This window comes from Choloepus didactylus, chromosome 2 (genome assembly GCF_015220235.1).
Source record: "Choloepus didactylus isolate mChoDid1 chromosome 2, mChoDid1.pri, whole genome shotgun sequence".
Lineage (NCBI taxonomy): Eukaryota > Metazoa > Chordata > Mammalia > Pilosa > Megalonychidae > Choloepus > Choloepus didactylus.
In genome coordinates this window covers 213847772-213862160 of record NC_051308.1, presented here as the reverse complement: position 1 = coordinate 213862160, position 14389 = coordinate 213847772, and the positions used below count along the sequence as shown (strand labels likewise).

General features: G+C 38.8%; 1 protein-coding gene across 6 annotated transcripts in view; it reads left to right on the top strand.

Annotated features, from left to right (window-relative positions):
• The window catches only part of AGO4 (argonaute RISC component 4), a 43803-nt gene extending 29726 nt beyond the window's left edge, over positions 1-14077 (top strand). For 5 of the 6 annotated variants that reach the window (XM_037827744.1, XM_037827740.1, XM_037827742.1 and 2 more), the window contains 5 exons: positions 1393-1708; positions 1851-1985; positions 7505-7606; positions 7874-8073; positions 10153-14077. In XM_037827744.1, the coding sequence (XP_037683672.1) occupies positions 1393-1708; positions 1851-1985; positions 7505-7606; positions 7874-8073; positions 10153-10261 (862 nt within the window). In that variant the 3' untranslated portion in view covers positions 10262-14077. The remainder of the gene's footprint in view (positions 1-1392; positions 1709-1850; positions 1986-7504; positions 7607-7873; positions 8074-10152) is intronic. The other variant, XM_037827741.1, reaches the window with a different exon arrangement.
• The last annotated feature ends 312 nt before the right edge of the window (positions 14078-14389 follow it).

Sequence of the window (14389 nt, the reverse complement as noted above, 5' to 3'; positions counted from 1 at the left end):
GTGCCATACTTGAGAAGAACGTGAAATTGAGTATGTTCATATCACAGTTCTCATTTTTGTTATTGAATGAAACCCCTAGGTAATTAAACCCTTCCTGTAACATTGGTGATGAGTGTACATGCCAAACGGGAAGTTAACCTAAAGTTTGGGGTCATTTAATTTTCCCCCAAACATTTGGGACAGCATGGCATGGTGATTTAGATTGCTTACTCTGGTGTCAGACTTCCTGTGTTTGGATTTCAGCTTTACTATTTCCTGACTCTGTGATCTTGGACAAGTCACTTATCCTCTTATGTCTCATTTTTTAAATATGGAAAATTGTAATAATAATTGTACTACCCTCATAGAATTGTTGTGAGGACTAAATGAGTTAATGCATATGAAGTACTTAAGATAGTGGCTGGTACATAGTATAGGAAGCTGTTAGTGTGTTATGGATATATATGATGTGTGTAAATGTTAGCTGTTATTAACTGCTCTGTGCCAGTCCCATGTTATGCATTGACATAGAGAGTTAAATAAAGCACAGGCTCTGGCCTCCTATTACATGAGATTGTCAGATTTGAGATGCCTTCTTGATTATGCTTTAAGAATTCATACTCATAGTCCCAAATTCTACCTTTAAGAATTTAAAGAACTCCTAACTTCATACTATAGTTTATTTGACCTTCTTTTTTTTTTTTTTTTGCATAGCTTTTGCCAGAGAAGTATGCATAGTATTTTTCTCCTTAATTCCTTAGAGAAATCAGTGCCAAATAAGCAAATAATTATTAAAAATATGTATTAAATGCCAACTATGGACTAGGCAGTGTTCTAGGCACTAGGGATACATCAGTGAACAAGAAAAAACAAAACAAAATGTTTGACCTCATGGAACTTACATTCTAGGAGGGGTGGGGAATAGACAATATACAAAATAATTAAGTAAAATGGGTGATATAAGTGATAAATACTATGGAGAAAAATAAAGGAGGTAAGGAGATAGATTTTATTCTCTTCCCTGAGTCTCACATCTTAAAAGAACTGGGTTTTTTATGCTATTCCTTGTATATTCTGCAATTCTGTATCAGTTGTAGAAATCCAAAGATCTCAAGAGAGCCTGTGCTGGGGATGTTTTCTCTTTACACATAGAGATTTTATTAAATTTGGGTCAGGTCCTCTTTTTTAAATCTTCCCTTTTTAGTATACTAGAACTGTGTTCACTTCAGTGAATAAAGATTCATTGTACGGCATTGCACAGATATTCAGTGGGCCTTACGTTTCTCTCCCAGTGGGCACAAGTCTTTATTCTCTCTTACCAGATTGTATCTTTGACTACATCTGGTGAGTCTGCTAAACCCAAACATTTTCATCTGTATGTCTGAGTGGCAACATCTCCTTAAATCTGAGCAGGCCCTCGGTGTTCCAGCAGCCTGTCATCTTCCTGGGAGCAGACGTCACACACCCTCCCGCGGGGGATGGGAAGAAGCCCTCCATTGCTGCTGTTGTCGGCAGTATGGATGGCCACCCCAGCCGGTACTGTGCCACCGTTCGGGTGCAGACCTCCCGTCAGGAGATCTCCCAGGAGCTCCTCTATAGCCAGGAGGTCATCCAGGACCTTACAAACATGGTTCGGGAGCTGCTGATCCAGTTCTACAAGTCCACGCGCTTCAAACCCACTCGGATCATCTATTACCGTGGAGGGGTATCCGAGGGACAAATGAAACAGGTACTCTCATTATCCTATTGTTGTCCCTTGGGGTTTCTAGGAGTCTGGCAGAGCTTCCTCTCATCGATCACCCTGAGTAAATCAGATCTGAGAAATGCTAGGAGAGTTCTCAATTAAACCTAATTCCGTTTCTAACTTCTAGGTAGCTTGGCCAGAACTAATAGCAATTCGAAAGGCATGTATTAGCTTGGAAGAAGATTACCGGCCAGGAATAACCTATATTGTAGTGCAGAAAAGACACCACACACGACTCTTCTGTGCAGATAAAACAGAAAGGGTAAGAAGACATAGTGTAAGCTTTGTTATCTGAGGCTGCTGCAAGTGAATGTGTTTTTGAATGGCTATTCATATACTCTTTTTCCCTGAATGCAGAAGTAACTAATGATCAAAAAAATATGCTAATTGCAGTTGAGCTTAGATGATCAATTCTGAAAGATAAGTTTCAAGACTGAACATTTCTCTCATGTGACCAAATTGCTGATTTCAGGGGTTTTAAGAGGTCAGATACATTCCAGGTAGATTTCGGTGATACAGGCAACTTCCAAAGGGAAGGCTTCTCTGCTTGGACTTTATTGCCATTTGCTGCTTTTTGCTGCCAGTGCCTTTGCCAGGGTTCTAAAGGACACAGAAGGATTTCTCTTCCAAAGTATTTTACTTCAGAGCAGGGGATTCTTAGGGCACAAATTGAATGTTTATGTTGTTACATTTCCTAACCATGGACAAGTTACTTAATTTCCCTAAGCCACAATATTCTTATCATTAAAATTGGATTAAAAAACAATACATATCTCACAGGATTGTTGTAGGATTAGATTAATAAATCAGTGTTAACTTTGGGCATAATTCCCAGAATTTGATAAAGGGTTATCTGTCTAATTATAATCTGATATTTATGTATAAAATAATTACACATAATTACATGTAAAATTTTTACGTGTACATAATTTACAGGTAAAATAATTGCAGGTACATAATGTTGAATCATTGTTTCTTTGGTCTTATTTATCACATTATTTCATCTTGTCCAGCCCCTCCATGTTTCACCCCCAGAGAACAGATCTTTCTGTTGCCTGATCTTGTGGGTCACTCATTATTTTCACTCTCATTCCATTTGCTTTATTTTCTAGTATACCCTTAGTTTTTGTCTCTAATCCAAGGCTGAGCTGTTTCTCTTTATTTTCTGAATCATTTGAGAACTAAGGTTCTTTTCTCCTTGGGACCCAGGTCCACCAGTTAGTCTAGATTAAAAGTGCTGTCTTTTAAGTTGTCTAAACCCTCATTCAATAGTATTTCTTAAAAAAATTTTTTTCATTAGAGAAGTTGTGGATTTACAGAAAGGTCATGAACAAAATACAGAATTCCCATACACCTGCTCCCATTTTTAACATTTTGCATTAATATGGTACCTTTGTAACAATTAATGAGAGAATGTCACTATAATGTACTTCAATAGTATTTCTTAGACTTTGCTAATACAAATTCTCCAAACTCTTGTCTGAGCTTTGGGCACAAAACATCCTGCCATCTCCTCAGCTGCTCTTGTCACTTCTCCATCCCTCTGTCAACTTGCTATCCCTGTAGCTTTGGGACCTGGATTATCTTTCTAAAGCCCCATGCTGTCTTAATAGTTTTGTTCTTTATCATCCAGTGTCACTACTAACTTTCAAAACTTACAGCTCCAGTCCTGCATCTTCTTTGTCCCCCGACACTCACCAACATCCTCAATTCTCTATTTAAAAAAAAACACTCCTTTTGCCAGTCTCTAACTCCAAATCTGTCATTTGTCCATTTCCTTTACTTCTACTGTTAGGTTGATAGGGGTTGCTGGAAAAAAAGTCCTTTGTTTAATAAGGAACCATATTACAAATTTATAATAGGAAATCTCAGCCAAGCCTTTGAGGCTGTTTGGCAATCCTTTCACTTATCCAATTCCCTGTAGCTTCTGTTGCAAATTTTTATACTCTTCTTAAGCCTGCTCCCCATCCATGACGCCTTCATTGCCAGCAAAGTCCTATGTTCTAATTCTCCCAGGAAACAGAATCTAGAAAGCATGGGTTTTTTTTTTTTCAGCTTCCTCTTCTCTACTTTCAATCTTAGATCTTCACCTTTTCTTGTCTCCTTCCTCAAATCTGGGAGACTTATCTTTCCACCTATGTTTTTTCCCCCCTGACCTATGTTTTTGATTGTTAATACTTTCTGCCTTCTCTAGAAACTCACTTCATTAATTTTATTAATTATCCATTATTTTCCAAAATTTCAATCTTTCCCGTTCTATTGCCTCCTTCTCCTCACCCTATGAAGTTGCTTGTCTTCCTCAGTCTGCCCAATAAACTTTCCTTTACCCCACTTCTACCTCAGTCTACCTGCTACCTTATGTTTCCTTCCTTTCATGACCAAACTTTTAGAAAAAATTCACTTGACTTTCTGTCTGTACCCTCTCACATCATACTTCAATTTTCTGTAGATTGACTTCTGTTTCAATAACCCCATTGAAATTGTTCTCCCTATGACTTGCTCAATTCAAATCCAGGGATACCTTGTCAGGTTCCCACACTGACCTCTTTGCAGCATTTAAGATAACTATTCCTTCTTTAGTCTTGGCAATGTGACTTTTAATACCCGTCTCTAGAATCAGGTGTTCTTTGACTCCTCTTCCTCCTTTTGCCCATTAAACATGGATATTTCCTGGCCTTTCATGCTTCTCTTCTCTACCTCAACTCTCTCCTTAGTCTCACCTACTTTTCTGTGTTCACTTTCTTACTTATAGATTCCTAAATCTGTGTTTCCAGCCCCAAACCTCTCTATGCAGCTCCTGACCCGCACTTCCAGTTACTACCAGACATATTTATTTACATGCTCTATAGTTGTTGTTTCCATCAAGTTAGGCAAGGTTGTGCTATGGTAACAAAAACACAAAATTCTTAGTGGCTTACAAAGGTTTATCTCTTATTCATGTTACACATCCATTGTGGGTCTGCTGCAGCTGTGACCCTGTTGTCCTCCCTTTGGCGCCCAGGAGACAGAGAAGCTTCTATCTGGAACATTGCCAGTCATTGTGGCAGAGGGGAACAGATACACAACCAACCACATGCTGACCCTTAAAGCTTCTGCCCAGAAGTAACACATTGCAGGCCACATTTTAGCAGCCAAAGCAAGTCACGTGGTGACTCCTGAGTTAATTTGATGGGGAAGTATAATCCTCCCCCAGGGATGGGCATCATAGGGAGGGAACGAGAATATTTGGCAACAGTGATACAATCTACTACAGGCATTTCAACAAAACTCGTTTTAACCTTCTACTTTTGTTTTATCTCCATCCAAAACCTATTCCTCCTCCTATTTTCCTTATACTCTTTTGCTTGGCATCACTGTATATTAAGTCAGCCATGCTAGAAGCTTCAGAGTTGCCTTTAAATAGTCCTCTGTGTTCTGCCCTGAAATCTCTTCTGTGTCAATCCTTCCTCTTGTGTGTTCCTGCTGCCCTAGGCAGAGCTCTTTTGTATTATGGAAGACTCCTTCCTATCTGTCTCCCTAGCTCCCATTCTTCCTACACAAGGGTACCTCCACCCTGCTATCAGGGCTAGGTTTTTAAAATACAGACCTTATGGTGCCACTCCCCTGCTCAGAAATCTTCAAGGATTCCCCATTGCCTGCCATATGCTTTCCTTGGTATTCAATGTCTTCCCCAAGCAACCAAAACATAACATTTTAATAAATTTTTCACCATACCCTTCTATACCTTCCATTTCCCTTATATACTGTGCATTTTCATCCCTGGAATGACCTCATCCATTCCAACCCCAGCCTCATTATTCGTTGTTTTCATTAAGATACAATTTAAATACAGAAAAATTCTCTCTTTTTAATCTACTGTTCTGCAGCATTTGACAAGTACCTTTAGTGGTGTAACCACCACCACAATCAAGATATAGAACAGTTCCATCACACCAAAAAACTCTCCCATGCCATTACCTCCAGCCCTTAGCAACTATTGATCTGTATTCTGTTCCTATAGTTTCACCTCTTCCAGAATGCCAGATAAATGGAATTATGCAGCCTTTTGAGTCTGGCTTCCTTTACTTAGTAAAGTAAAGTAAAGATTCTTCCAAGTTATTGTATGTAACAACAGTTTGTTCCTTTTTGTTGCTGAGTATTATTTCATGATATGAATGTATCACAGTTTATCCATTCCCAGGTTTAGGGATATTTGGGGTGTTTCTAGTCTTCATCTCATCCCCCTTTTCAACCTGTACTTATTCTATAAGGCAAGGCTCAAATATCCCCCCCCCCCCATTGCATTATGTATGGTTTTCACTGAGAGTAGGAAGATAAGTTCATTTGTTCTCTCTCTGTCTTTCTCTCATCCCCAGCATCTCCTGCAGAGCCTGGTGCATGAGTGCTCAACCAGTAATTGTAGAATTGAATATGCCTGGCTCCCCCTTTTCCCCAGGGCATCACTGCTTTAGACTGTCATCTCTAGGTCCCAAAATATGCTTTTAAAAAAGGAGGTTCCATGGTCAAATAAGTTTGGGAAATGCTCTATACTCTATCTCCCTCTTTAAGATTATACATTACTAAATAAAGGTTCTGAAAAGTCATACAGTAGAAAAGCCCTTTTAACTTTGGTTGAACTCAGTATTTCTCAGATTTGTTAAACTATAAACCCTAAATGCATCCTGCAGGACTAATTCCTGAAGAATGCACTTTTGGGAGACTGACATACAGTATTAGAACCATTATAACTCAGTTATACATTGTTCAGCTAGATACCCAAGTTCACAAATGAATTTGATGGAAGGAGATTTTTCCATACTCATAGATGTTATTATATACATCAGTGTATGATCTTCAGCTGAAGGTAGTAATAGTTAGAATGGAGCCAAAAAGCCTTCCATCAAATTTGTGTCTGTATGCTTAAGACTTCCTCATATACTCTGTTGAACCTACTATACAACCTACTGAATAGTACTCTATTGTTCTGCTGTACAACAGAAGAGGGTGAAAATTGACCAAATGGCAAGATATAATTCCTTTCCTTGTAAAAGCATTTCTACAGTTCCCCGCTCTGTTGTCCTAGAAGTTTGACTTTAGGGTTTTGGCTGTTGAAAAATCTTAGAATTCTAAAAGTGTAAGTGATCTCATAGGTTATCTAGTCTCATCTCCCAATTTTATAGTTGATTAGTTCTGGCCTGAAGATATTCTGCCTTTTCAAGGTATGAATCCTGTATACAAGGTTTATGTGGCTAGGGCTAGAGATGAAGCTCTGGTTTCCCAATGCCAGTTTCTGTGCTCTTTCTGATAATGCATGTGCTAGAGACTTAACTTTTTTTATTGATCCCAGAAAAGTATAAGTTTTGCTGAACCTGGTGAACCAGTTCAAAGATTCCTTTGCTTGAATTTTTACTGAAAGATGTGGATATTTTTTATTCCAAGAGAGGAATAAAACTGATTTTTTTCAGGAAGCTTATCCATCTTAAATGCCATTTTTTTTTCCTCTATGAACATACCAATGTGTCTTCTGTAAATAGATGGCAATTATGCATCCCAAAGCCACAGGTAAAATAATTCTTTGTCTGTTTTCCCTTAGAGAGACCCTGGAGTATATTTGTTTGAGACAATACTTAAGAATTAAAGGTTAGGTTAGGGAAAGTTACAAGGGATTCAACAACTTGAATTAAACTGATTTTAAGATTTCACTTAAGAGCAGTTTACCAACTTCTTACCAGCTAACACATAAAAGAAAAGAATGATCTGAGCACAGTTTGGCACTTTGATGACTACATTTTTTTTTTCTAGGTAGGGAAAAGTGGCAATGTACCAGCAGGCACCACAGTGGATAGCACCATCACACATCCATCTGAGTTTGACTTTTACCTCTGTAGTCATGCAGGAATTCAGGTAATTTGGATACTGGTCTAGATCATTGACTTGATAAGGTGATGTTTGTAAATTCAGCAACCAGCTTGAGTAGACTTGTTATTACGCACTGTGCATAACTTTGTTAATGCGTGCATCCTAAAACTGTTACCTTTTGATCTAGGTATCTGCTTATAGGTGTGCTAGGTAGAAATACTTCTGAGTTTGAGGAGTAGGTTTCAGGTCTTCTCTCCTGTCAGGTAGGCAACCATGTCAGAAATTATATTAAACATATTACTCTCTTTTCAGGGAACCAGCCGTCCTTCACATTACCAAGTCTTGTGGGATGACAACTGTTTCACCGCAGATGAGCTGCAGCTGCTGACTTACCAGCTGTGTCACACTTATGTGCGGTGCACACGCTCAGTCTCTATTCCAGCCCCTGCATATTATGCCCGGCTTGTAGCATTTAGGGCAAGGTATCATCTGGTGGATAAAGATCATGACAGGCAAGTTTCTCAGGCACAATAAAATCTCTTCCTGCCTCTTTTAGCAGTGTGTTAAAAAACTGAGCTACTTCAGAAAACTTTTCGAACGATTTGAACTTCTTTTTAGGATGTAAATTGCAAGGATTAAATAAAATTGCATGTACCTTTGAGAACTTATAATGTGACTTTTAGTCCAAGAAGTGCTCAGGCTTGTTTTTACTTGTATGGTTTGTCTAAAACCTGCCTGAGGAAAGAGTTTAATTTGGAACTGCCTGTGATTTTCCCATAGAACCAAATGTATTTCAGTTCTCCTCAGTTCGTGAGCAGCCTCAAAACATGGTCAGTACATCGCCCTGGCTCTGGATAGAACAGTGACAGTCCTGTAGATTCCATCTCCAACTGGAGTCCTTGCCAGTTCACTTTGCTTTTAGTGCAGTCTGGAAGAATGTGCCAGAGTGAGCCTGCAGGGGAGGGGAGGAAGGGACGCCAGGCCATTCTCACTCCCAGTAGGGATCTCAAGAGAATCAGATGTTTTGACCTGTTAGTGAGCTACTATTAAATAGCCAAACAAGCTCTCTGCATTAATTTTCTTTTCTAAATGACCATCTGTGAAGTGTAGCAGTCTCTGGGCTCTTCCCCAATTCTGAATTCAGCTGCTAAATAGTAGACATTCCACTGCAAGTCTATTTCTGTAAGGGCTGAAGATACACTATTAAGGAAAATGCCCAGCTGTGGCTTTGTACCTTCCGTTCTGTAATATGTGTTCATTCATTCAACACATTTATTAGGTATTGACTGTGTGCCCAGTACTGTGTTAGGTACTAAAAATACTAAGTGAGTAAGACATGTTTCCTGCCTGTGGGGATTTTATGTTTCAGTATGAAGACAATACAGGCAAAAATAAGAACTGACAACCAGTCCAAAGCAGTGTGGATAAAAGTGCAATGGTACATCAGCCAAAAGGCAGTCAGAGAAGATTTCATAGCTGGATGGGCAAGATTTGGGTCTCTAAAGAAGGGGAAAGGATTTTCCAAGCAGAGGAAAAAACATACAGAAAGGAGGGAAAGCAAGTGACATTTTTGGTCAATAACAAGTTTTCTTTGGCTAGATTGTATTAAAGGGGAACAGTAGGGATGAAGCTGAAAAAGGATGTTCAAGTAAGAATGCTTTTGTTAAATGAAAAAAAATCTGTTTCTGGGATGGAATAGGCAGGACTTGACAGTTATTGGGTGTGAGTGGCAGAGGAGAGGATGAAGTAAAAGATAACTAGGATTTTATGCTTATATGATAAGGGTAATAATAATAATATAAATAGAGAAGTTAGAAGGGGGATAGTAATTTAAAATTTACCAAGACCTTTATATCAATCAGATGGTACCCTTACCTTAAGAGGTATGTTCAGAATTTAATATTGTTACCCTAAAAGACTATCATTCAGATGAATTGTTACTTTTCCAAGGTCATACAGCTAGTGAAGGGAAACCAAGAAGAGACTGTTGGTACAGTAACACTCACCAAGTGTTCATTCATTTATTCATTCAACAAATGTTTTTTGAAAGCATGTTAGGTGCAAGGCACCACGGATACGGTGGTGTTAAGGTAGACAAAGTCACTGCTTTCTTAGAGTGTTCATCCCAGTGGGCAAATAAATAATTATCCAATTAATAATTTAATTTCATTGGTGTTTAGTACCATGAAAGAAAAGTATAGGATGCTATGAAAGTATGTTCCAGGTGGCTCTGACCAGGACTTTGCATTCAGGGAAGATTTCTTTAGGGGAAATAACATTGACTGAAGGCCAAAGGATAAGTAGGAATTAACCAGACATATCAGGCAGTGGAGGTTCTTATATAGCCCCCATTAAGGTTTTGGGTCTTTACAGACATGATTTTATTAACTCTTGCAACAACTCTATTATATAAGTTATATTACATTTTTCATTTATGCAAACTGGTTTAGAGAGACATAACTAATTAGTTAAGGAGACAAGGCTTGAGCCCAAGATCTTGTTGAATCCAATACTTTTTGTAATACTTGAAACATGGGAAGTTTGAAGTGGTCCTTCATTATACCTGTTTTTTTGCTTTATTCTCTTTACAGTGCTGAAGGCAGTCATGTGTCAGGACAGAGCAACGGCCGGGATCCTCAGGCCTTGGCTAAGGCTGTGCAGATCCACCACGATACCCAGCACACAATGTATTTTGCCTGAGATTCCCAGAAAAAGAACTCAACCAATTTGGCACCCCATGCAGCCTCAAAATGTTTCAAATGCCTACAGCCTCTAGAGAGAGCTAAGTTGACTTCAGGTGGTCTTCTACCAGCAGCTCGAAATAGTTGCACTGAATCTATACTTCACAGCACTGTCTGACGCATCAACAAAATTGAGCCATTTTTTAAAAAGAAGTAATAGATACTCATAGATTGTCTTTTCTGATGCACTGGACTGAATTTTTACCTCAATGTGCAAAGGCTGATCAGCCTGAACTTTCTAAAGGACTTCCCAAGAAGGGTTTCTATGGAATATTTTGCTAGCTGTGGTGTTGTTCATCACATCCCTCCAGTCTTATAAAAGAAGATTATTCCTTTTTTTTTGTATTCATCGAGTGGGGCATATACCTATATGGGAGAGAAAAACCAATCTACTTCAGTTCAGCATAACTCTTTAATCATGTGGGTCCATAGACTTTTTAATGGAGATTTCTGACTTCACCACTGCAAATGCCTTTAACAAGCATTAATTTTTGCAAGTTTTACAGAGTTTTATTAATTTTACTACTTTATCTTATTGATCTCTGCAGACTTGTGCTGGTGCAAGTACAGGATGCCAGGCAATTGCACTATATTTGGCTGCAGATTCAGACAGGCAGTTCTCTTATTTGGTTGGTTTTTGTGAATGTGTAACATAAACAGGTGTAATGCATGTCACAGTGATAGATAACACTGCCATGGTAAAAGTACTCATGTTTTGCCCCTCTTTGAAAAAAATCAGCTTTTAGTATTTTTCCAAGTTTTCAGAAGTGCCCATTTTATGCTGCTGTGTGGTTTATTAGATCTAAATGATTTTTAAACTGTTCTCATAGAAAGTTAACTTTGGCAATAAACATTTTTTAAGGTCTTCCTCTTCTTCCCCCTGACAGTGTAGTTTTCTAGATGAGATTTCGGTATGATTTTATCAGCTATTTCTTATATTTCATAATCTGGCAATTTCTGAAACCAGTCAGAAAAGACATATATATCCATGCCTTTTTAAAGAATTATTTTTACCTGTTTTATAGCCACAATTGATGTTCTGTCACTTTGTTTTAAAATAAGCTAGAACCAGGATGCTTCCTTATTGGATAGGCTTTGCCAGTCCTTAAGGTACATTAAATGATGCTGCAACTTGCAAAATGTACCAGCATTAAAATTGTTTTTTCTCCCTGGGAATCAAGGTTACTCACATAATTACTAACAGTGCAAATTTTTTGCTTCTCTTTTAACCTGAAATGTACTTGGTGGGGTTTCCTTCCTTTTGGTAAACTAAAACTGTGGAGAAAAGTTTGCTTTTTCTTAGGAGATTCTGGATTCCACTCACAGGGAGACAGAATTCCTCTCTTGTCCAAACAAAGGGAGTTGATCTAAAGCAAGCACCAATTCAAATATAGGGGAAAATGTATTCTGTATTTAATGTAGATAATACTTTGTGAATGGACAACAGTTACATAGAGTCTTGGTAGTTCCAACCAGTGTTTCCCAAGTCCAATTTTTACTGACTTGTAATTCTCTATCCTGGAACCTCAGGAGTGAGAGAAGGAGAGGGGGATAAAAGGCCCAGAGCCATACTCTATATGGCTGAGGAAGGTGCTGGAGGAAGCAGCTGACACAATGTTGTAAAAAACTATTTTGCCTCCTCCGTCCGGAAACTGCTGGTGGGGAAACACTGGATGTAATGGAGAAGGGTGTTTGCTTGAACTCATTAGCCAGTCCAAATCTCCTAAACTAGCCTTCTCAAAATCCCAGCAATATAAAGCACTGTTTTTCATCAGTCTTTCAAACAAGCTTGTAAATATACTGAAGTTTACATTTCTATGTGCTGTCGATCAGCGGCACCACCAGTGTTTGCTGAGACTGGTCCTTCGAGAGAACTTTATAACGTTTGTTGGGTCCTGTAGCTCATTAAGATGAGTGCAGACGTTCTTATTCTCTGCAGATAGTGGGAAGAACACAAGCTCTGTTACCGAGGCACAACATAGGCAGGATGGAAGAGATGGCAGATGCTATTTTCTTAAGATTTTCTTTTCTTTTCTTTCTTTCTTTTTTTTTTTTTTTTTGCAAATACCTCACTTGGATAACATAAATCAGGACATGTTGGTGAGGGACTAGCTGCTGCTTTTATCATACTTGTTCAGGGAGAGCACAGAAAAATACCCTTCAGCATGGCCACTCTGGACCCAAGAGGAGGAAAATTGGAAGTTTTTTAGGAGAAGGAGGACTCACTAGAGTTCAGGATGTGAAGAACTCTAGGTGGCTGGCTGGCTGGCCAGCAGGCACCACACCTGCACTTGAGTGCCTCGGACTTGCTTGTTAATTACGCACAGAAGAAGCCTCACTTCTCACCATCTCCTGGCATGCTTGGAGCAGGGAGCAAAGCAGAGTGCCCGGAAGCCCTGTTTTCGCTTGCCTATGGTTGGGCTGTATGCTCAGCCTCAAACTATACAGTTTGTGATACCTTGGTCAGTCCCAGTACACTGGGGCAAATCAGTGTGGTGGAGGAAAAGCCGGGAGGCCTATTTTTATATGAAAACAGTACCTTGAAGGGTGCTATGCTTTCATTGCAGACAAAAGGAAAGAAATACGGAAGAACTAGAATTATTGGAAAATTGCTGAGGGGTGATCTGTAAGAGGTAATCACTGCACAATCAGAGTTGCAGCAATACTAATTGCAAGCAAGTCTGAATGCATAGTTTTAATTTAATTCAGCTTGACAGTTTGACTACATAACCCCTTGGGACTGACCGAATCGTTATGCATGTGTCAATCAGTGGGAGGTGTGCATTCTCTAGAAGTAGTTTTAGGGTGTTTGGTTTTAAAAAAAAAATGCAGCCTGTTCAGGCATTGTCATATGGTGTGAAAGATTTAAATGTAGCAATGTTAAATAGTAACAATTTGGGGAGGAGTGGGGCTATTAAGAGAGTGAAGACTGAAATGTTGAACCAATTATGTTTTGTTGTTATGGCTGTTAGCTGTTTAATTCTGAATGGTTTATAAAGTGAACTAGCTGGCTGAACGCAGCCAGCTGTCTGGGCAAGCAGAGCCTATTCATTCTTACTGTAAGTTCTATTTGCTGCTTCCAAAGGTAATGATTTTCAAGCAGACATGTTCTGTATGGTCTGTATTTTAGCATCTGGTGCCCAGTCTATATCAGAGTGTACTTACCTGGCTTAGCTACCTACCCTTCCTGTGGGAAAAAGTAATCCTTGTGGAGATACACTGTTTAACAAAGCTCACCCTCTTTGCCCTGCTCTAGCGACCTTCTGTGGATGTGCTGTAAGATTTTCTTGCTCAATAGCAAGGTGGTAGCTCTGCTTTCATTTTAAGAAAGTGGAGACAGAGGGCACTGTATCAATACCATTTCAATTCCAAGGATTTTTCCTTATAAAATTAAAGGAAAGATCTTGTTGATTAACAATTTTCTTATCCCTTGCTATTGACATGTTCATGCTCTTCCTATGTCTGGTGGCTGAAAATGTTTGCATTTGTTTGCATTTACCTAATGGTGTAATTTTTGTTTCTATAATTGTTAGACTTGTAATGTTTTAAAATGTATTTTACTATATTTGGACTGGATGTATGTCTCTAGCAATACGAGGTACTTTCTAAACTATTAAGGGAGGGGTTATATCCCCATGTTGAGATAAGATGATGATGATTGTTTAAATTTTGCAATGTTTGTTTTGTTTTGTTTTGTTTTGTTGGCCTGCAGGGATATTTTGTGTTCATGTGTCCAAAAAGGAATAAATTGGCATTCTTGTGCCAAAAGCTGTTTTTCTTGTCAACTGTCTAACAGATATGGAGTACACTTTAATAGCACATGGTTGCATTTTCAAAACGATTTCCTGAATTTGGTGACTTATTGAGAAAAAGAACAGTGGGAAAGCTTTCTGCTTTGGACTCCTGGATCTCTCTATTTTTAGAAATTGCACTTTAGGAATTTTCAAAGAGCTTTTCACCAACACTTTATATATGAAAACTTTTACAAGATTCATCAGGGTCCTGAGTACAGTTCTGAATGGGAAGATTTTTTTTTAACTGATTGCCTTGAGAAAAATCTGCAATCTCCAGAGGGCAGTGTGGCCAC